The sequence below is a fragment of the Juglans regia genome, chromosome 4 (genome assembly GCF_001411555.2).
Source record: "Juglans regia cultivar Chandler chromosome 4, Walnut 2.0, whole genome shotgun sequence".
Taxonomy (NCBI): domain Eukaryota; kingdom Viridiplantae; phylum Streptophyta; class Magnoliopsida; order Fagales; family Juglandaceae; genus Juglans; species Juglans regia.
This window is the reverse complement of record NC_049904.1, coordinates 13,575,501-13,597,215: the sequence shown is the minus strand read 5'-3', so window position 1 is coordinate 13,597,215 and position 21,715 is coordinate 13,575,501. Positions and strand designations below refer to the sequence as shown.

The 21,715-nt window shown below is 40.2% G+C and overlaps 1 protein-coding gene across 1 annotated transcript; it reads right to left on the bottom strand.

Moving 5' to 3' along the window:
- Positions 1-1,836: 1,836 nt before the first annotated feature.
- LOC108987282 (sugar carrier protein C-like) lies at positions 1,837-5,045 on the bottom strand. The gene is made up of 4 exons (XM_018960175.2): positions 4,772-5,045; positions 4,361-4,683; positions 2,849-3,478; positions 1,837-2,589 (listed from the first exon to the last, which is right to left on the bottom strand). Exons 1-4 carry the CDS (start codon positions 4,908-4,910, stop codon positions 2,110-2,112), a joined length of 1,572 nt encoding a protein of 523 aa, XP_018815720.1. The 5' UTR covers positions 4,911-5,045; the 3' UTR covers positions 1,837-2,109.
- Positions 5,046-21,715: the final 16,670 nt, after the last annotated feature.

The following is a 21,715-nucleotide window of genomic DNA, read 5'->3' as shown; positions in this document are numbered from 1 at the left end:
TCACCTTCAACTTCTCCAATTCGGCAGGGGTCACAACCGATTGCAATGAAAACCCTGTGAAATCACCTAGGGTGGAACCACCATGGCCAACAGTGGCTAGGCACCACCAGTGGACCCAACTCATCCAGCAGGGCATGAAGATTTCTTCAGAGCCATGAGAGATTAAGGGAAAAGAAAAGAAAGTTTGGGAGAGAAACGAAGGAAAACTGGGAACGAAGAACTCAAATAGTGGGGCAAGGAGAACAGGAAACATAGTAAAAGGCAAAATGAGTATAATGGATTTCCCAACAGAGAGGAAGGGTCCTTATATAGGCGGGGTTGATGTTTCAACTCCTAAGGCGCCATAACTCCACGTAGCACCACATGTCCCTGCAAAGTACCTGAATCCCTCGATTGTCTCAACTACTGTAGAGTATATATGTTGATACAAGGTGCGGAATAAATGGTTGCGTCACATGAAGTCACAACACAGAAACTGAAGAGATGCCATTCAATGTGAAAACGTAATTGACGCCATATCACCACATGGGTGTAAGGTGAATCGTTGCTCTGCTCGCAGCAAAGAAGGTCGGGTAGTCTGGAAAAGCAGAGGGTTAAAGAATAAAGAAAGAATTCCTCTCGGACAAGTCCAAGAGGAGTTGGCGGGCTAACTATAAGGGAATTTTCCCCACTTCATAAAGCCCACTAGGCCTCAGCCCGATACCCGACTCAAAGGCCACCAAGCCCGCATAGGGGACAAAACCTCTACCAGAAAAGGGAGTCAAGTAGTCAACAAGACAGGTATACTTGACAGCCTACAGCCGCATTCAGAGCACAGGAACCTGTACAGAGTGCAATGGGAAATGCGGGCGACCCTCGATCCGTCGACATCAGACCATCAACAACTCAAAAGGTATAGATGAAAAGCCACAAAGCCATGCTGCATTAATGATGCCGCTACCGAGCTACACGCCACATTTATGGTGTCGTCGCAGAGCCACGCCACATTAAAGGACTCTGACAGGATAAACAGAAGGGAAGGCACTAACTTTGTGGAGACAAAGACGATCTGCGCCTCCCCCAAGCCGCGATATAAATAGCTAGCTCCAGGTACAAAGAAGTCTCTCTCATCCCTAGACTCATTTACTTATTTAAAAACTTCCAATAATACTTACTAACTTTAGCATCGAAGGTTCCTCAGCCCCAAGGCCGCCCTCCTCTAGTTGCACTACTCTCCATCTTTTGCAGGCCTATTTCAGAAGACCTGAGTTGTCAGAGATTTGTCCAAATGTGTGCGAAACACAATGTTAACAAATTAGTTTGAAAAAGTTGTAATGATTAATTTGAAAGTATTTGTGTTTGAGTGATGTTTCATAAAGAGATGAGATGAGATGAGAATTTTGAGATGGAAACTTTTTCCAAACAATCCCTTAGTTTATTATGACTTAATATAGATATGCTATCCAAGCATTTTTTTTTTCCTTGAACTAGAGGCTTATTTTGATGCCAATCATACTGGTGATCCAGTTCATCGTTGCTTCAACACAGACTATTTTTTCTACCTTAGGGCATCTATGAATTCTTGGTGTAGTAAGAAACAATTAATTCTTTCTCAATCTATATTGAGGCCGCAATGGCCTTTATATATTGATTATATTTTCTTTATTGAAGAGGCTTTATTACACTAAAAGTATATCAACCTTGTACTATTTTTTTGCTGAGTATGTCACCTTTGTACATTTGGAATTCACATTGAATATACATAGTTTTCTACATATATAAAATATGATAAGATGTTTTTTTGTTTTTGTGATCGTTTAAAAAACAAAATAGATTCCATATTTATTCATTCTCAGCGTGTGAAATCCTCTGGCTTCTTAAACCAAAACATAAAAAGAATCCCATGACTCCACTCTGTGATTGATATCGCCGCACTTTTGCCTCTTTACCGGGACCAGGTTGGGATTGAAGTAATTGCACAATTATCAATATAATGGATCAAACCAAAAAAATCCATGTTGAATCTGTATATCCTTTTGAATGGATTGGTATATATGGGTGGGTACATAATAGGCTGGACCATGATCTGTTGACAGATTGAGAAAGCCCTTTATATGAAAAACAAAAAAGCTACCACACGTTTTTTGTAGCCTGGGCTGCTCCCATGCCCATCTCCACGTTGGGGTGAATATCATCGCTTACGAATCTGGACCAGTACCAGTGGGTCTTCCAAACCCTGCCCATCTCTTCAATTGGAATACCCTTTGTCTCAGGCAGGAAAAAGTAGACAAAAATGGTCATCACCAACACAAAGAAGGCAAAGAAGAGGAATAACCCGAACTTCATGTGGCACAGCATTGATAAGAAGCTTTGAGCAATAGCAAACGTGAGAATCATGTTGACAGACACATTGACACTTTGAGCAGCAGATCGGATTTCCAGAGGGAAGATTTCACTAGGCACCAAGATGCCAAGGGGACCCCAAGACCATGCAAACCCGGCAACATAGATGCAAATGAAAAGCACCACAACTATTGCATACCACTTGGGCAACTCACCAGGATCTCCATCCACTCCAAATTTAGCACCAATTGCAGCTGTAACAATAGCCTGGAGACAGATAAAAAAAACCATATAATCATAGGTCAACTAATTAATGTATCTCTCTATCTCTTTCTCAAGAGATAGAGAGATACATGAAGTGTACCTAGAACATTTATTGTTCATTTAATACTGTTCGGAGTATTTGTACAGGCAACAATAAATGTTATAGGACCCATTTTATATGTTTATCTCTCTCACTTAAAACCTTTTAAGTTCACAACAAGTCTTGATCTTGTGACTATAATTTTTATTATGAATAGGTTACCTGGCATATGAGCATTTGGATTCCACCTTCGAGGAAAAGAAATCTCCTTCCCCATTTATCAACACCATAAATAGAAACAAAGGTTGCAGCAACGTTAACACCTCCAGTAATCACCGCCGACATAAGGGAAGCATCGCTTCCAAACCCAATCGTGTTAAACAAAACAGGTGCATAGAACATGATGACATTGATCCCAGTGAGTTGCTGAAAGAAGGGAATTAGGATTGCCATAGAGAGGTGAGGTCTATACTTTCGTTGCAACAAGTTTCGCCAAGGGTGCTCCACAAGTTTTGATTCTTCACTAGCAGCAACAAGGTCACTGAACTCTTCCTCAACATCCTCAACACCCCTAATCCTTTTGAGTTTCTGTTTGGCCTCAACGTGTAGGCCCCTCTCAATCATAGAGTTGGGGGTATCATGAAGGACAAGTGATCCAACGGTGATTATGAGGGCAGGGACCATGGCCCCACCCAAGCTCAAGCGCCATCCCCACCCACCCTTAATCTTTGCAAAGAAGTAGTTCAAAACATTGGCAATAAGGATACCAATTGTGATTGATAACTGCAAACCAATGTTTAGAGCTCCTCTATACTTGTGAGGGGCCATCTCAGAGATGTAGAGAGGAATTGACTGCATGTACAGAAAAAGTGACCACATTAACTTCCAAATCAATACTTGCCAAAACAGATCTCCTCTGTGCTTGTAGTGACCACATCTACCTAATTTAAGAAAATATCCCACATTTTTATCATGCATGCGAGTGTAGAATGTCACAAGCTGCAACTCCTACGTGGTTTACGATCATTGGCAGGTATAAAAATGTGAAAACACCCGTCCGGCCTTGAGCTTTTCTCTATATGAACTTGGAGATCACAAAGAAAAGAGATAGAGTGCGCGCTATAACTTATTGTCATCTATATAAAATTTTATAAAATCAATATTGATGTTTAGCTTCAATACCTATCCAACGCCTTATTGTCAAGTTGCCGTGCTCCTTGGAAAAAAACAAAAATCGTTATCCACACGTTGTGGATTCTTTAAGTAAATTATTGAGGAGAAGTCAAAGAACACAGCAGTGAGGTCATTTATGGTGTATCATGATCGAGACTTTTCATAAAGAATTGTAATGAAAACAGTGTTCTACAGTTCCAGTTGGTCCAAAGTCTTCTTTGGTTTCTGGGGAGGGACGAATCGTGTCCATCTTTTCTTTCCCAAAGCGTCTACTTCAATTTATTAAGAAAAAGATTCAGAAAAACTGGGAACAGTGACAAGTAGAAGAGGCCCATAACTCTACAACCATTAAGCAATCTGAAGAACCAACGGAATAAACTATTGTGTTTAGTTTGGTTTTCTGACAGCATCTTTTTTTTTTTTCGGTTCTTCCCCTCCCCACAACGTTCACTGAACAAAGACAGGAAAATTCAAGATCCAAAGCAGCAATAAATATATAAGAAACTACTCTCCAAAAAAAATAAGATATCCCAGATCACGGAACAGAGAAAAAAGAATTACCTGTCCTGCAAACCCAATACCGAAACCAAGTAACATTCGGCCGACGATAAGCATCCAGACTGCTTGGGCAAAGCCATTGAGGATGGCACCCACGCAAAAGAGCAGGCCGCCCAAGAGCATGGACAACCTGCGACCGAATTTACGTGTCACAGTGGACGCCACGATGGATGAAAGCAGAGCAGCCAAATACAGGGACGACGTGAACATTGTCAGCTTCTCACTGTCATATTGGCAGTACTGGTTGGTGGATGATTCCTCATGCTTCTTCCGGTACACTGACGGGAAGAACTTCTTCAAAAACGGGTCCATTGACGTCACTCCACCTGTCAACACATAATCATGATTTAGATTAAAAAGCAAAACGATTTCGATTTTTTATTAGGATTTCCATTCGGAGTGCGTATTCCTTACCAGAAATTCCAATATCATAACCGATAATCAAGCCCCCCGTGGCTGCGACGATACACGTTACGGTTACAAAAGGAGTAAGTTTCCCCGTGTACACCTTGCCTGGCACACCATCCGCAGGAACTCCTCCGACAGCAGGCATTTTGGCTTGTCAAAGCTGCAAGGAGAATGCTCAAGTGTACCGAGAAAGAAGTTCAAAACAAAGAAGGAACCAAAAACTCAATCAATAGTAATGACGAATGGAGGCACATAGGCCAAGCGGAAGAAGATTTTAGAGTACTGCTGCTAGCTAGTGTATATATAGAGACAGGAACATGGCTTTTTCGAATTGAGAAATTTTACGTGGAAGCTTTTTCACCACATATATCCACTTAGAGTATCATCGTTGGCCGGGCTAAATGCATCTTCAAAATTTAGCCAATATCACATTTTTTTAATTTATCTATTTCTTTTTTTTTTTTTCTTTTTAAATAGATGAAGGTCCCCTGTCCATGAGAGACTTCATCCCAAATTTATTTAAAAAACCCTAACTTATAGCAGATGAATATTGTGGTAACAATCTCAAGGCCACCAAAGATAAAAAATCAGGTGCCAAAAATCACAAGCAAAAAAATAAACCATTAGAAATCACTTTCTAATATGGGGCATGCCAAGTTTATCTAATCGAATTAATCCTCGAATACACCCTTGAATGGAGGACATGTCACAAAAATCTGACATCAAACCTTGAACTCCCTGCTTTGCCAAGAAATTTGCCACCATATTAGCTTCTCTATATATATGACAAAATCGAACATTGAGCTCACATACCATGCTTTTCACATCCTCCCAAAAATTCCAAAGGAACCAATACTTACATATCCAGGATGCTAACCAACCAATAATAACTGCAGAATCTAATTCTACCAACACATCCCGTAAATTTAATTGCCAACATAACCGAAGTCCATCATACAAGGCTCTACATTCAGCAATGGTATTAGTGGCATAACCATATGCATGTGCAAACCCCCCAGGGACGTCACCAGTAGCATCCCGAAGAATACCCCCTCCCCCAGCCTCACCTGGATTACCGCAAAATCCTCCACCCACATTCAACTTTCTTCTTCCTCTTTCTGGTGGACACCACGCAATTAGCTTAATAGGCTTGAAAGAAATAGGAATAATCGGACAAGCTAGCCGCTCCATGACCTCCCTATCCTCACCACCCATATGCTAGAATTGTTTAACTTAGCAAGAAATATCTCTAATCCATACTTTAACTGATCTAATAACATTTTCAAGCATAAATTTAGTACCTTCCATTCTTGCCTCACATCTTACCCTCCATATCGCCCAAGAAATAACTATAGGAAGAGACCCCCAAAGCCATCCAACCTGAGAACCCATAAAAGCTCTATGCCACCAACTCCACATCATCCCCTCCCAACTCCTGATCTGCGTTAGTCGAACTCGGCATGCATCTGCAAAAAATCTCCAAACCATTTTATCCCCTTCCCCTTCACATAATAAATGATTGAATGTTTCTACCTTGCGCTAAGCACAACACTCACATTTAGAAACTAAAGAAATTCCTAAATTTCGAATAACATCATCAACCAAAATAGCTCTCCAGACAAAAAAAGACATTTTCTTTGGTATCCAATCATTCCAAAGCCATTTCTTCCATGTACATATTTCACCCCATTGACTGGACACTTCCAAACACATACGTCTCGGCCCTGTCGAAGTCGAATTCCCGCAACAGAAATTTTCATGACAGTCTCTTCATTAACCATATCACGCAGCTGACTCAATAAGGGTCCTGTTTCATCAACAACCTCCTGCACTTTCAAATTAACACTCCCAGTAACAGGAACAGACTCAATTAATGGGCCATCTCCTAACCAATTATCCAACCAAAAATTCACATTACCTTCAGGAATTAACCAATTCGAGTTGTTCAGTACTCTCGACATTAGGGCCATAACACCCCTCTAGAATCTCGATCCTTTGTTCCCCTGCATAGCTAAATAAAGATGGTCATTACCAACATATTTCGAAGCAAAAAAATCTGACTACATCGTACCTCCTTTAATTAATTTCTAAGCAAACTTCATAAGAAGGATTCTTGAATCTCATGAAATGCCCGAATCCCGAGTCCCCCCTCCTCCACCGGTAAACAAATTTGCTTCTAAGAAATCCATTTTCTTTTCTTATTTTCTACCGAGTACCCCCACAAAAAATTTGAAAAAATCTTCTTAAGCCCTGAGATAACTCCTTTTGGAATGTTCAAAACCGATAACAAATTAATTGGCATACTATTTAGAACATGTTTGATTAACACAATTTTTCCCCCAAAAGATAAAAGTTTACTCTTCATCCCGCCACTTTCTTCTGGACTCTAGCCAAGAATGAACCAAACGTGTTATTTCTCATACGACCCACATATAATGGCACCCCCAAGTAGGTGCACAGCCAACTGCCCTCCATGAACCTAGAAATTTCTCTCAAACCCATCTTTCTCTCAGCCGAAATAGAAGAGGAAAAGAATATTGACGACTTACTCAAATTAATCAATTGACCCGACATTGATTCATATCTTTTCAGCCATCAGATTACACATAGATGACCTCCCTTCATTAGCAAAAGTCAATACATCATCCGCATATAACAAATGGGAAATCAATGATCCTCCACTAGAATGAAAAGGTTTAATCCGGCCAATGCTAAATTCTTTGTTGATGATCTGCAAGAGAATCTCTTCAGTTAAAATAAATAAGTAGGGTGAAAGGGAATCACATCGTCGAAGACCACATGATGCCTTGAAGAAGCCTTTAGTACAACCATTTAGCATTACCGAATAGAAAGGGGATGAAATAGCATTAAACATAATACTGCACCATTTTTTCAAAAAGCCCAGCCAACGAATGACCTCTAAAAGAAAACACCAATTGACCCGGTCATAAGCTTTAGCCATGTCAATTTTCAGCATCACATTTCCACCTCTCACTTTCCTGTTAATTCTGTGAACCAATTCCTGAGCTATCGACATATTATCAAAAATACTTCTTCCCCGAATGAACGCGGCCTGCTCATGAGATATGATTTTATCAAGAATTGGAGCCATTCAAAAAACCATAATCTTTGACATAATTTTATGCACTACTGAGCATAGACTAATTGGCAGGAATTGGCTAAAACCCACAGGTTCATCCGCCTTCTGAATCAGGACCAAGTTGGTAGCCCCAAAAAAGTGGAAAACGGTTGTCCTGCAAATACATCAGTAGCCATTTCTAACAAATCATTTTTAACAATATCTCAGGCTATCATGAAGAAATTGGCAGCAAAATCATCCGGACCCGAACTACTATTTGCTGGAATAGACCATAAAGCCTTCTTAACCTATTCCAAAGAAGGCTCAGCACATAAACTCTCATTTTCAGCCATAGAAAAAATCGGATCAAGTAATTCCAAGGTAGAAGAATCCCTCACCACATGCGACGCCGTAAGAAGTTCCTAGAAAAATAAAATCGCCCCCTCATGTACTGCTTCCATGGTGTCTAGCAATGTTCCGTCTGCCATCTTCATCTTCTCAACCCACTTATTATTTTTCTTAATCCGCATTGCAGCCTTGAAGAACCTAGTATTCGAGACACCTTGAGCAATCCATTTCATACGCGATTTCGGCATGCCAATGTCTCCTCCCGATGAACCCATTGTAGATGCTCATGTTTGCACTGCGGCAGATCGTTTTCAACATGCCCCAATAAGTTACTAGAAATCGCAATCTCGAAATCAATAATAATGTAACACCCAGTATTTTAGTGTATTTTTTAATTGAAGGATTATTTGTTATTACTTTAAAATTTGATTCTCTTGTTTTAAATTTTCAGATTTTAATGGGTTTATTTTTATGATTTTTTTTAATTTGTGAAAATTAAATTTAACATGTTTCCTTAATATTAATAATTATGATGCATTTAAATTTTTCTTAATTTAAATTAGTTTGTGGGTTTTGAAATTATTGTATTGTTGGATTTAATTATTTTATTTTACTTAGTCACTGTGTTTAAATTTATTTTATTTAAACTGCTGTTTTGAAATAATTTTCGTTGGATTTTTGTGACCCAAGTTGTGAGGATTAGACCTCATTCATTTCCCTCCATTTTTCTTTTTCCTCTTTCTTTTTCTCTTCTCTTTTTTTCTTCTTTCTTTTTTCTTTTTTTTTTTTTCCTTCCGGAACTACTTCCTCCCGCGCGCGACATCCCTCTCTCCCTCTCCCCTAGCGTTTTCCTTCCTCACCTAGCCCGCCGCCGTGCGCCCCCATCCGGCAACACCGCCCAGCCCACGGCCTTCCCCACCCTCCGGCGACCACCTCCCTCCAATCTCAGCCCCTCTAGCGTCGCCGTCTGCCCCCACGCACAACCTTATGTCGTGGCGTTCCTTGTGCTCGTGCGCCGCTGTCACGCCACCACCGGCCACCATTTCTTCACCACTTCATCCTCGACCTCCTAGCAACCTAATGCACCCATCCTTCGCTTCGATCTGTCACCGGTGAAGCTCCATCTATCTCCATCTCCGATTTGAGCATTTTGGACTTAAATCGCCGCCCACGCCGCCACCCACGGCCAACCATCACCACCACTAGCTTCACCGACATCCCTAAGCCCTACCCTAGTAATCTTGGGTCTTGGTTTGTCACCATTCAAAAGTGAGTTTTTTAGACCCACGGCCACAGTGCATTTGGCACTATTTTGTTGCTACGTTGCCGCTTCTAGCACCTCCGTGATCTTTCAAAAATTATATTATAGCATTGTAAGTATTTTCTCAAAGAACTTTTGAGATTTAAATATATTTTCGCGCTAACTCATATTTACTGTGAATTGGTTGGTTGTGCCAGACTGAGTCCGAGGAGTAAGGGGGTCGGTTGGATTGGATGATGGAGTTGTTGGTGTGATTGGTTTATGCTATGAGATTTGTTGGCTATTTCGAGTTTAAATATTGAGATTTTGTGTTTGATGTGGATTATGGTGGATATTGGTGATTTTAGGAAGTGATGATATATTTTGGGATTATGAACGTTTTAAGTTTTGAGGAATTAAAATAGGTTATTTAAGAAGCTTAGGTTTAAATATCAAAAACCGTGATTGATTGAAAACTTATGGAAATTATGTGATTATTTTTATAGGTGACGATTTATGGTCGACTTGATATTTTTGAGGAAATTTCTGAAAAGCTAAGTTGTCCAGGTAAGCGGGGCTCATATACTAGTTTTGCATAAAAGAAATGAAATGAGGTCAACTTTGAAAGTATGCATGTTTGTTTGAAAAGAAATATGAAACGACCTCAAATGTTTGTTCTGCATATGCATAAATTCTATATAAGAGAAATTATTTTCTGTCATGACTGTGTAGACATGAGCTAATTTTGCGCATTCTGTTCTGAACTATGCAAAAGGAGCGAATATGAAAAATCTAAAAGTTTTTGTTATGAATAAATGAAGATGTTTTGGACTCTGTTTATTCCGAACATGTGAAATGATCTGAAGCTATTCAGTATTTTATTTTGATATGATGTGTCATCTGAAAACCTTGGCATGAAGTTCTGATTCTGTATTTGAATGTGATCTTGTTCTAATGATGTTCCATTCTGTTTCTGTTAAGGCCCAACCACGGGTATAATGGTGGTTTATAACCCTACCACGGGGGTGAAACATGGAATACGGCCCAGCCACAGGTATAATGGTGGTTTATAACCCTACTACGGGGGTGAAACATGGTGGCCCAGCCACGGGTATAATGGTGGTTTATAACCCTACCACGGGGGTGAAACATGGTATACGGCCCAGCCACGGGTATAATGGTGGTTTATAACCCTACCACGGGGGCAAAACATGGAATACGGCCCAGCCACGGGTATAATGGTGATTTATAACCCTACCACGGGGGTGAAACATGGTATACGGCCCAGCCACGGGTATAATGGTGGTTTATAACTCTACCACAGGAGTGAAACATGGTATACAGCCCAGACACGGGTATAATGGTGGTTTATAACCATACCACGGGGGTTAAACATGGTATTTGTCCCAATGTGATGCTATGAGATGATATGAATATAATGTTTCAGTTGGATATGCCAAAGGACTTTCTTTTTGAGAACAAGTTTGTTTTTCTGAAAAATTTCGCTCTGATGTTTTGTAACAAGTTTTGTTTATGCATTCTGAAAGATAATATGTTGTTTCTACATTCTGAAAGTAAATGTCTTGTTCTGCATACTGAACTTTATAAATGCTCATGTTTACATGCTAGTATATGCTCTCTGCTTACTGAGTTGTTGATAACTCACCCCTTATCTCCATAATATTTTTCAGATATTTTGATGGTTCAGCTGAGGATCAAGATTTTAAGGCTTTGGGTGAGATGATTTAAGTATAGTGGCTTGAATCAATTTTTTTTTATGTGATATTGGGAATTTGGAGTCTATTTTTATATTGTTGAAATATGAGTTTAAGTATTATGACGTAACTCTCCGACCCGTGCGGGACCGGGGCGTTACAAATACGATCTTCTAACCTTTTAAGTTCATCCTCTACTTGGCCAAAAGTGACTTTATTCCAGTTCCATAGATCACCTTTGAGAAATTTTAATTTCCTACTAATCCTCACCATAGCACATCCATTAATACTAGAATTCCACACCTCCTGCACTAGTGGGAGAAACCCCTCATATAAGCCCCACATACGAAGAAATTTAAAAGGCCAAACAAAGGCCTCGCATTCTCTAATAATCTGAACAAGCATCAGGGCGTGGTCGGATGATGACCGAGGCAAATAAGACACCTGAATATCACCAAATAAATTCAAAAATTGCAGATTTACAAGCACTCGATCCAATCTTGCCCATATTCTTCTACGTCCTGAGCGTCCATTGCACCACGATAATTTATTGCCATTACAAGGAAGATCCACCAACACACAATCGTGAATACAGTCATTAAATTCCCTTTTCAGATGAGAAGCCTTTAAAACACCACCCACCTTTTCATTATCACCCCGAATAATATTGAAATCCCCCCAACAAACCAAGGAAGGCCACCAGAATTTTGCCCTATTAAAAAATCCCATAGCTCCACTTGCTTAGCACGAAAACAGCTCGCATAAACAAAAGTGACAAGAATCCGATAACTACCATGCACAAACCATCCACTAAGCACTTAATCCGACATAGCTATAAGCTCAAATTCCAAATCATCAGCCCAAAAAATCCAAATTTTACCCCTACCTCCATATTATTAATAAACGATGGCAACTTCATCCATCTTGCCCAACAATTGCATTTATTCGAATGTAAAAATGGTTCTAAACTGGCCACCACTGAAGGGCGACTTTTATTCAAAATACGCCGAAGCCTACTTTTCGACGAAAAAATTCCCCTAATATTCCAAGTAAGGATATGCATCATAATTAAATAAATTTTTTTGAGCGAGTACGCCGCTCGAGCACCACAATAGATTTTTCTTTTCAGACCCCCTTCAATTTTTTTAAAGGCACATTCATGTCCGGATCAAATTCAAAACACTTCTCTGCTAACTCATTCAGCCCTTCCTTAGAATCTCCATCAGAGACTGCCCTGCTCAGAACATCCTCATTCTCCATGGAGTTCGCAACAAAAAAATCCCGATCTCCCAACTCACCTAACTCCAACTCCAACACCTCGTCCACCAAACGTAACGAGCTTCTTGGTTCTGGTTTCTTAGTCATCACCCGATTTTTCTCATCAGTCTTGCTCTGTTAATTCAAACCAAGTCCCTCCCTGGTCGTTTTCCTGACTTTGCCTGGTCTTAGCTCCCTCCTCTATCTCGCCACTCCTAAGTTCACCCGCACTACGCGGCTGAATCTCTCCACCTACATCACACACCGCAGGTAATATCTCTTCCTTTTGATCGGCCAGACATGAATCATATAGTTTTTCCCCCTTTTACAAGAACCAAACCTTCTGTATATCCACAACCCTCACATCTCGACGCACATGGATCGATTCTAGGATAATATCTCGGCGAGATTTCGATGGCTCCCCCATCTCCTTTTCATCCACATAATTTTCGTTCACACGGTTGCCCACAACTTTTCACACATTCTTCACGGGATTCTTCTTACCATCCTCAAGAGTGGCAACCTTCTTATCTTTTCTATCACTCATAGGGCGTTCACGCCTCAAACATTTCGCCTCCATATGTCCTTGTTTCCTACAAAATACATAGAACAGCGAGAGAGATTCATTGATTACCTCCAGCAAATGGCTCGTCACAAGACCCGAGGGACCCAACCAAAAAACTTTCCATATTGGTTGAGAAACATCCACTTCAACACATATGTGCACAGCCTCAGGTCAAGTCACACACGCCGTGGTGTTATCTCTCTTCAAGTACAGACCAAAACTATTGCCAATACTCTGTAAAATCGATTCCTGGAAAAAATTTGGAGGCAACCCCAGCAACGTAAGCCAAATAGGAACCCAAGGGGAGTCTTCTTCTTCCATAAAATCCGAAGTCCAATGAGAAACTCGAAACGGCACCCCATGAATTTTCGAATTTCCTCTCGCCATCACACTAATAAAATCATCTTCTTTAGCCATCCAAACCAACACATTCCTCGGATTTCGCAATTGTCCAATTACCGGTATAGATTTCAATCCCCATCGATTCTTGACAAAGCCAGGAATGTGATCCAGTGAAGGCCTACGACGAAGGAATTTTAGCACCACTGAAAACTGAAACGGCTCAGCAGATTGTTGAATCTCAGCCTTCAAGAAAAGAAAAAACATTGCTCCATCTTGAAAGCGAGGTTCACGCAGCAGAAGATCCACCTCTAGAAGAATTTGTGGCTTCGTAGCCACCATTTTTTCAAATCCTAGTGCAGGAGAGACTCCAGCGCTGCGTGTAGACGTTCCACCATGCTCCGCATGATGTAAAGGTCCCTCCCTCTCCACCTCCCTGCCCTGTCGGCGGCAACAAGGAGCAGGCAGTTGACATCGTGCAACCCTAGTCGCCCTACCAAAAGTTGAGAAAAAAAAATCCCTCGTGCCACATCAGCAAAACAAGACTTTTTATATTTTGCCTATTCTATTTAAATTCAATCCCCACATTAGATTTTTCATTCACTCTTTATATAATAATAAAATATTATTAAATTAATAATTTTTTATTTAATTTATTTGTATCACATTTTATAATTCTACCAATTTAATATTAATAATAATTAGATTCTAATTAAATTAATATTAAAAAAATCATATTTTCAAAAGTCATTTAATGCTAATAACAAAAAATATTTGATTCAACTCATATAAATTTCTATCTAAATTTCTTAATTATAAACCAAATAGTATTTTTGCTGGGAGTGAGAAACTAATATTTTAATATTTGGTGAATCAATTATGGTTCTCCATCTTTGACCAACCACTGTAGCAAAAATTCATCTTATTTTAGATTTGGTCACTCTAATATGGGGTGTTTTTGACATCAATTATGTAAATTTTAGCTAACTTTCCCATTTAACCTTCAATTATGTAATAGCATCTGAATTATCATTTTTGTCTCTATCTTAATGTTTAAATATCTGTTTAAATAAAATTATAAAAATGACCAATCACACAAAGTGTGTGATGTAAGAGTTGTTTTTAGCATTTCTCTTTCAAATTACAATTTCTTGTAGAAAATTATGTACTTATAACTATTTTGTAACTATTTTATAGCTCGACATAAAATTAAGTTTAAATTTATAATATTAAAATTTATTTTTAATGCAGTTGCATTATTGTATTAGCTGATTGAAAATGAATTGTAAAACAGTTAAAAAAAATAAGTGTATCTTTCTTTTCTTTTTCTTTTCTTTTTTTTCTATTTTCTTGAAACCTTTATTTTTTTCTTTGGAGTGCTGTCCGAGATTTGTAAGAGTTTTTAATTGCACTATAATATCCTCACGTGTGTAGGATAATGCTATTATGTTCATAATTTATATTATTCGTATGGCACTATGAATAATGTCATATGAATGATATAAATTAAAAACATAAGCATAAAGTGATAAAGAAAATTTAGAATCTTTCTACGTTTTCGGAAGTTATTTTATTTTAAATATTTTATTTTATTTTTTTAATAAGCCGCGTGATACTAGTCACATCAAAGAGTCAAAAGACTCGAGGATGATGCTACATCCACCTCGGATTGGTACGGTAAAGGGTACCAATCACTGTTATATTTTTTTCTTTTTTTTTTGTTTTTTAAAAGCATTTTTGAATATATTTTTAAAAAATACTAAAAAAATAAAAACACACAAATACTTTAAAAAAAAATACTAATCTATACACTTTAGGAGTGGAAGTATCATTTTCTAAAGTAACAAGGAGTGGCCTCTGAACAAGCTATTCCCTTTGTGGCCGTTGGATGGTCCCACAGCTCATAATTCATATAACTTTACAACGATCCGGCGGCGAGGGAACAGAGAACTCCGAAATTATTCAACTTTTATAGGCTCTGTTTTTATATTTTATATGTATTTTTTTATTATTCCCGCTAAAGAAAAGTTAGTCAATGATATTCGTAAGGAGAAACAGTCGTTCCTGAACTGGCAAAAATTGAATATATATGTAAAATACTACTGATGAGATGGATTGGGAAGTATGTGATCTCAACGAATCTTCGGCTAAGTTAGCAAACAATAATAATTGGCTTATTATTGATGGTTCGATCATGTCGAGTCAATGGGTTACCAAAGATCGTGAAATGTTTACTTCAGCGATATGTCTGACATAGCATAGCATTTGAAGAGTAATGTTAAATATAAATTTTAAATAAAAAAATTTTATATATATTTTTTTGTTAAAAAAAGGGTCTAACTAGAAAAAATTTTTTACAAATTTTTATGGTGAAGTCTATTTTTTTACAAATAAGTTATGCGAAAATTATATATTTGAGATTTGTATTAATAGATATTAAGTTGAAGGGCAGTGTTAGGGCCATTAAGAGTGGGTCTCGACACTATCCACCGATAAGGTCATTTATCTCTTTTTTTTTTATATTTTTTTAATCATCATAAATATTTTTTAAAAATTAAATTTATAACATTATTTAAAAATATTTACTTAAACACTAAATAAAAAAAATCCATAAACTTTTTCGGAAGAATTGATCGGTCACTTTGGCATTATTGTTAGTTGAATAATGTTGTGTGAACTGTCCTTGCACCGAAATTGTGTACGGGCTGATGTGGAAGGTCACTGAATCAAGTGTAATCTTATATATAATGAATGTGTAAATATTATATAATTATTTTTAAAAAGAATTAATATATTATTAAAAAATTAATTTTTTTTATATAAATTTTATATATTTTTTTTTAAATAATTATATAATACTTATATAATCATGACTATTACTATTATTTCTTTTCAGTTAAACGATCAGTGATCAAACAGTTCATAAAGGTGTGTACCGTCCATTAGTACTGTATACATTTATTTATATATAAATACTTTATCCTTAATAGTACTGTAACAATTTATCCTCAGAGAAATTGGCAACCGGCTAATCAAAGTTATTCATAGACTAAAATATGGTCAAAATTGTATAATTTTTTGATATTTAAGTGTGGTTTGGACAGTGAGATAAGATAAAATGATCTTAAATAAAAGTTAAAATTTGAATAAAATATTATTAAAATATTATTTTTTAAGATTATTATTATTTTGAGATTTGAAAAAGTTGAATTGTTTATTATATTTTGTGTGAAAATTTAAAAAAATTATAATAATGAGATGAAATGTAATACTTTCACTATTATAAGGGGATTTTCTCCACTTCACAAAGCTCACTAAGAATCGGCCCAATATCCAGCTCAAGGGCCATCGAGTCTGTATAGAGGCGAAACATCTACCAGGAAAAGGAGTCGAGTAGTCGACAAGACAGGTCAATCCATTAGCATCAAATGGATTAAAGAACTCTGACAACAAGAGTAATAGAGGAGGCACGACCTCTATAAGGACAAGGAAGATCTTCACCTCCCCCAACCCACGGTATAAATAGCAAGCTTCAGGTACAAGAAAGCTCTCTGATCTCTAGACTCTTTTACTTATTTACAAACTTCCAAAAAGACTTACTAACTTTGACATCAGAGACTCCCTGGCCCCGAGGCTGCCCTGCCCAAGTTGCATTCTTCATTGTTTTTTGCAGGCCCATTTCGGAAGACCATGTTGCCGGAGCCTAGCCCAAAAGTGTACGAAACACGAAGTTAACAGTGGCGCCGTCTATGTGATCGTTATAGATCTTATATGTAATTCGTGTGCTTAAGGCAGCTCGTTCCAGGCAACTCAGAAGCTTGCCAGTGGTACCAGTGGCATGGAGGTCAATCAGCAAGAGAGCCAAGTACAGGGGAGTGAGAAGGACACAATAGAAGAAATCTATACACACACCTGCAAAGAGATGTCGACAAACGATGGGGTAAGCAAGGCGTATCCTACAGAGGGTGCCTGCATCTTGTTGCCAGCTCCAAATTGCACGAAGGTCATAAGCAAAGTCCGAGACAAGCAGAAGCTCCAGAAAGTGGAACCAATCGGACTATTAAAGCTTGTCACTATCGACCCAGATCTGCAAGAAGTCAAAGTAAAGATTAGCAGCGAAATGACATCTGAAGCCCGAAGCGCCATGCGACAACTTCTTGCTGAGCACCAAGACGTGTTCGCTTGAAGCCACGAGGATATGCCTAGAATAGCACCCAAAGTCATACAACACAACCTTAGTGTAGACCCAAAGGCTAAAGGAGTAAGGTAGAAACGTTGAAGAATCAGCACAGAAAATAATGTCTCTATAGCCGAGGAAGTGAACCGTCTGCTGAGCATGGGATTCATCCGAGAAGCCCATTACCCGGAATGGTTGTCCAATATAGTGCTCATAAAGAAGCCGAGCTGTAAATTGAGAATGTACGTCGACTTCACTGACCTCAACAAAGCATACCCGAATGACAGCTTCCCGCTTCCTCGCATCGATCTGATTGTCGACTCCATAGAGGGCCATCATATGCTCAGCTTTATGGATGCCTACTTTGGGTATAACCAGATTCGTATGAACGCTGAGGACAAAGTAAAAACTTCGTTCATCACCGACCGAGGCTTGTATTGCTACAAGGCGATGCCCTTCGGGCTTAAGAACACGAGTGCCACCTACCAACAGTTAGTCAATCGTATATTTAAGGACTAGATAGGAAGAAATATGAAGGTCTACGTGGACGACTTGCTAGTTAAGAATGGGACCCTAAAACAGCACCTGAGTGACTTAAGGGAGGCTTTCGCAATACTACGGCAATATCAAATGAAGCCGAACTAGGCAAAATGTGCTTTCGGTGTTGGATTGGGAAAGTTACTAGGATTCATGGTGTCAGAGCACCGAATCGAAGCCAACCCCAAGAAGGTGGAGGTCATCCTCTACATGGCCCCACCTCGAAGCATAAATGAAGTACAAAGGCTGGCCAGGCAGGTAGCCGCCCTTAACTGGTTCGTGTCAAGATCCACCAACAAATGCCTATCATTCTTCAAGGTCTTGCGGAAGGCAAAGGCATGGGATGGTGAGTGCAACCAGGCATTCAAAGCCCTCAAGAAGTACCTCGCGAGCCCATTGCTCCTCAGCCAACCCCGGTGTGGGGAAACGCTAACCTTCTACCTGGCGATATCCCATTAGGCTACCTCCTCAGCATTGATGAAGAGGAAGGGGTCTAGAGGCTAATCTACTGCACCAGCCGGGTGTATTGGGGGGTTAAAGCTAGGTACCCCCCGCATAGAGCAGCTGGCCTTTATGCTAGTAGTGACTACAACGACCAGACACCTCAAGTTGACTTATGAATTGGGCAATCGAATTGAGCGACTTCAACATCGACTATGAGCCACAGAACACCATAAAGGGGCAAGTGCTAGTGAATTTTGTCACTGAATTTATCGATTTCCTAGCAGATAACGATGATGCACCTGCTTAAAGCCCTGGCAAGTATTCGTTGATGACTCATCTTGTCGGGCTAGAGGGGAGTGGGAGTACATATCGTCATCCAAGGAAGAAAAGTACAATTACGCCATCAAGTTGGCATTCAAAACGACGAACAATGAGGTGGAGTACGAAGCATTACTGTCAAAACTAATAGTAGCCAAGTCTTTAGGCACCACTGAGATAGAAGTATGGGCCGACGCTCAAGTAGTGGTAAATCAAGTGCGGGGAGAGTTTGCAATAAAAAGCAAAAAACTAAATAAATATTCAGCATTGGTAGAGGCCGAACGCCCCCATTTCAAGTATTTCCAAATTTAGCAAGTGTCGAGGACAGAAAATCATAAAGCGGACAAGCTAGCACGTGTTGCATCCAAATAGGAAGACTCCACCTCCCAGAACAAACAGTTATCCAAATTGTGGAAGTTCCTGTTAAGGAAATCGAGGTAATGGAAATACGGCCCAGAGCTCCAGACAGGGTAGAAGGCATAATCAAATATTTGGAAACCAATGAGGTACCGAGGCACAGACAGGAGGCTACGAAGATCAGAAACAGAGCAACACACTACACTCTAATTGAAGGAATCCTGTATTGGAGGGTTCACTCGGTGCCTCTCTTGAAGTGCATCTCCCCAGAAGAAGCACAGTACGTGTTGGCGGAAATACACGAAGGGATTTGTGGGAATCACTCATAAGGACATGCGTTGGCCGGAAAGCTAAGGAGAGTAGGCTATTACTGGCCTCAAGCCCTACGGGATGCCAAGGACTATGCGCAGAAGTGTCGAAAGTGCCAAGAATACGCCAAGATGCCCCATTGCCAGCTAGAGGAATTGACGTCGATCACGTCACCTTGGCCCTTTGCCCAATGGGGAATTGACTTGGTCGGCCCACTTCTCCCAGGCAAAGGATGAGTCAAGTTTGTAGTGGTGGCTGTGGACTACTTCACCAAGTGAGTTGAAGCTGAGGCCTTAGCAACCATCACAACGAGCAACATCACGCGGTTTCTATAGAGGCCGGTAGTTTGCAGGTTTGGCGTCCCGCACACCACTATTTCGGATAACGAGAGGCAATTCGTTTCCGATTACTATCGCAATTGGTGTCAAGGGGTCAAGTTCTGATACTCATCCCAGGACACTCATAGTCTAATGGGCAAGTTGAGATGACCAACCAAATGCTGATGGGAATGCTCAAGAAGTGGCTCGATGATAGAAAGGTGGCGTGGGTAGAAGAACTCCCCACCGTCCTATGGGCCTACCAGTTCACGGTGAAGATGCTGACGGGGGAAACCCCATTTACCCTCCCATACGACCACAAGGTGATGCCGCCTATAGAGATCGAAATCCCCACCAACAGAGTTCAACACTTCGAACAAGAGTCTAATGATAGGCAGCTAGAAGAATAGTTAGACCTATTAGAAGAAGTCCGACTAGAAGCTGAGATAAGAACCGCAACCAACAAAAGCAAGGCCGAGAGATTATTTAACAAGTGCGTGCGTCCGAAAACATTCAAGGTTGGAAATCTCGTACTCAAAGAGACAGGAACAACAACACGGGATGAGGGAAAGTTAGGCCCCCGATGGGAGGGCCCTTACGTGGTCATCGCTACAAATCGCCCAGGCTCTTACTGCCTTAGAGACTCCTAAGGAAACGAGCTGCCGCACCCATGGAACGCCTGGCATCTATGAAAATATTATTGTTAAGCCAGTTTATTATCATAAATTTATATGTTCTCATGCACCCGTTGTGGGCCCTAATAAAAGAAGTTTTTGTATTTCAATGGCTAATTTCATGAACATAACATAACCCGTCAAGTGAACTCCCCTCCGGCCAAATCAACAATCTCTATCAGTAAAGTCAACTCCACTAAACAGGAACTTCATCAACAATTTACCTACTCGCGAGGTAAAAAGTTAAACGTATGCCTAAAAGGTTGCCTTATCCCTCTGGTGGAGGAGTGTGGGTCGGTCATTGACCACCCGAAGACAAAGGCTTATATTCCTATTTAAGCGTCAACAGACAGAAACGGGTCTAGTAACAAACTGCTTGAATGACTTACCTCCCTGCAAGATGCCATAGGAAAAGATAGGCCTAAATGTTGCCTTATCCCTCCCACAGTGGAGAGCGGGATCAGCCTCGTGGCTACACGAATAACTTACCCCGGCCTCCACTACGACGAAGTGTGGGATTATCACCAACCTGACTCAAATTTACCCTTCCCTATGATGTCAAAGGGCAAGAGCGGGTCTAGAAAAAACTGTCCGAACAACCTACCTCCCTACGAAGGATGATAGGTGAGCAGGTGGCTCAACCTTCTCGTGTAGGAGAGTAGGACTAGCCCCCAAGGTGGCCCGAATAACTTACCCCGACTCTCATCACGACAAAGGAGCAGATCAGCCACATCGCTGTCCAAATTACCTCCCCATGGGACAACAGAGGGAAAGGTAGGCCTAAAAAAGTTGCCTTATCCTTCCTGCGGCAGAGTGCAGGTCAGTCCTCAACTTCCCGAAGGAAAAAACTTTTACCTTCCTTGTAAGCATCAACTAGCGGGAGCGAGTTCAGTAACAAACTGTCTGAACTACTTACCTCCCTATGAGGATACCATAGGGAAATGTAAGCCTAAATGTTGCCTTATCCCTCCCACAGTGGAGTGCAGGATCCACTTCGCGACTACTCCAATAACTAACCACGGCCCTTGCTACGAGGAAGTGTGGGATTAGCGCTAGCCTGACCCAAACTTATCCTTTACAGTGGTGTCAAAAGGGTGGGAGCTGGTCCAGAACAGACTTTCCGAACAACATACCTCCCGCTCCTATGGGGGACAATGGGATGAGATGAGCCTAAGGTCGTCTTGTTCCTCTGGCGGGAGCTGGAATGAGGCATTCCGACCACTCCTCGACAGAGAGCGGGTCAAGTCCATGGACTGCCCGAATAATGAAGCGAA

What these genes read in the sequence shown, in the direction of transcription:
- LOC108987282 (XM_018960175.2), bottom strand. Translation starts at nt 4,910, where the DNA reads ATGCCTGCTGTCGGAGGAGTTCCTGCGGATGGTGTGCCAGGCAAGGTG. An exon ending in TTATGATATTGGAATTTCTG is followed by an intron (nt 4,684 to 4,771) that starts GTAAGGAATACG and finishes ATGTGTTGACAG; the next exon opens with GTGGAGTGACGTCAATGGAC. An exon ending in GTATTGGGTTTGCAGGACAG is followed by an intron (nt 3,479 to 4,360) that starts GTAATTCTTTTT and finishes CTGTACATGCAG; the next exon opens with TCAATTCCTCTCTACATCTC.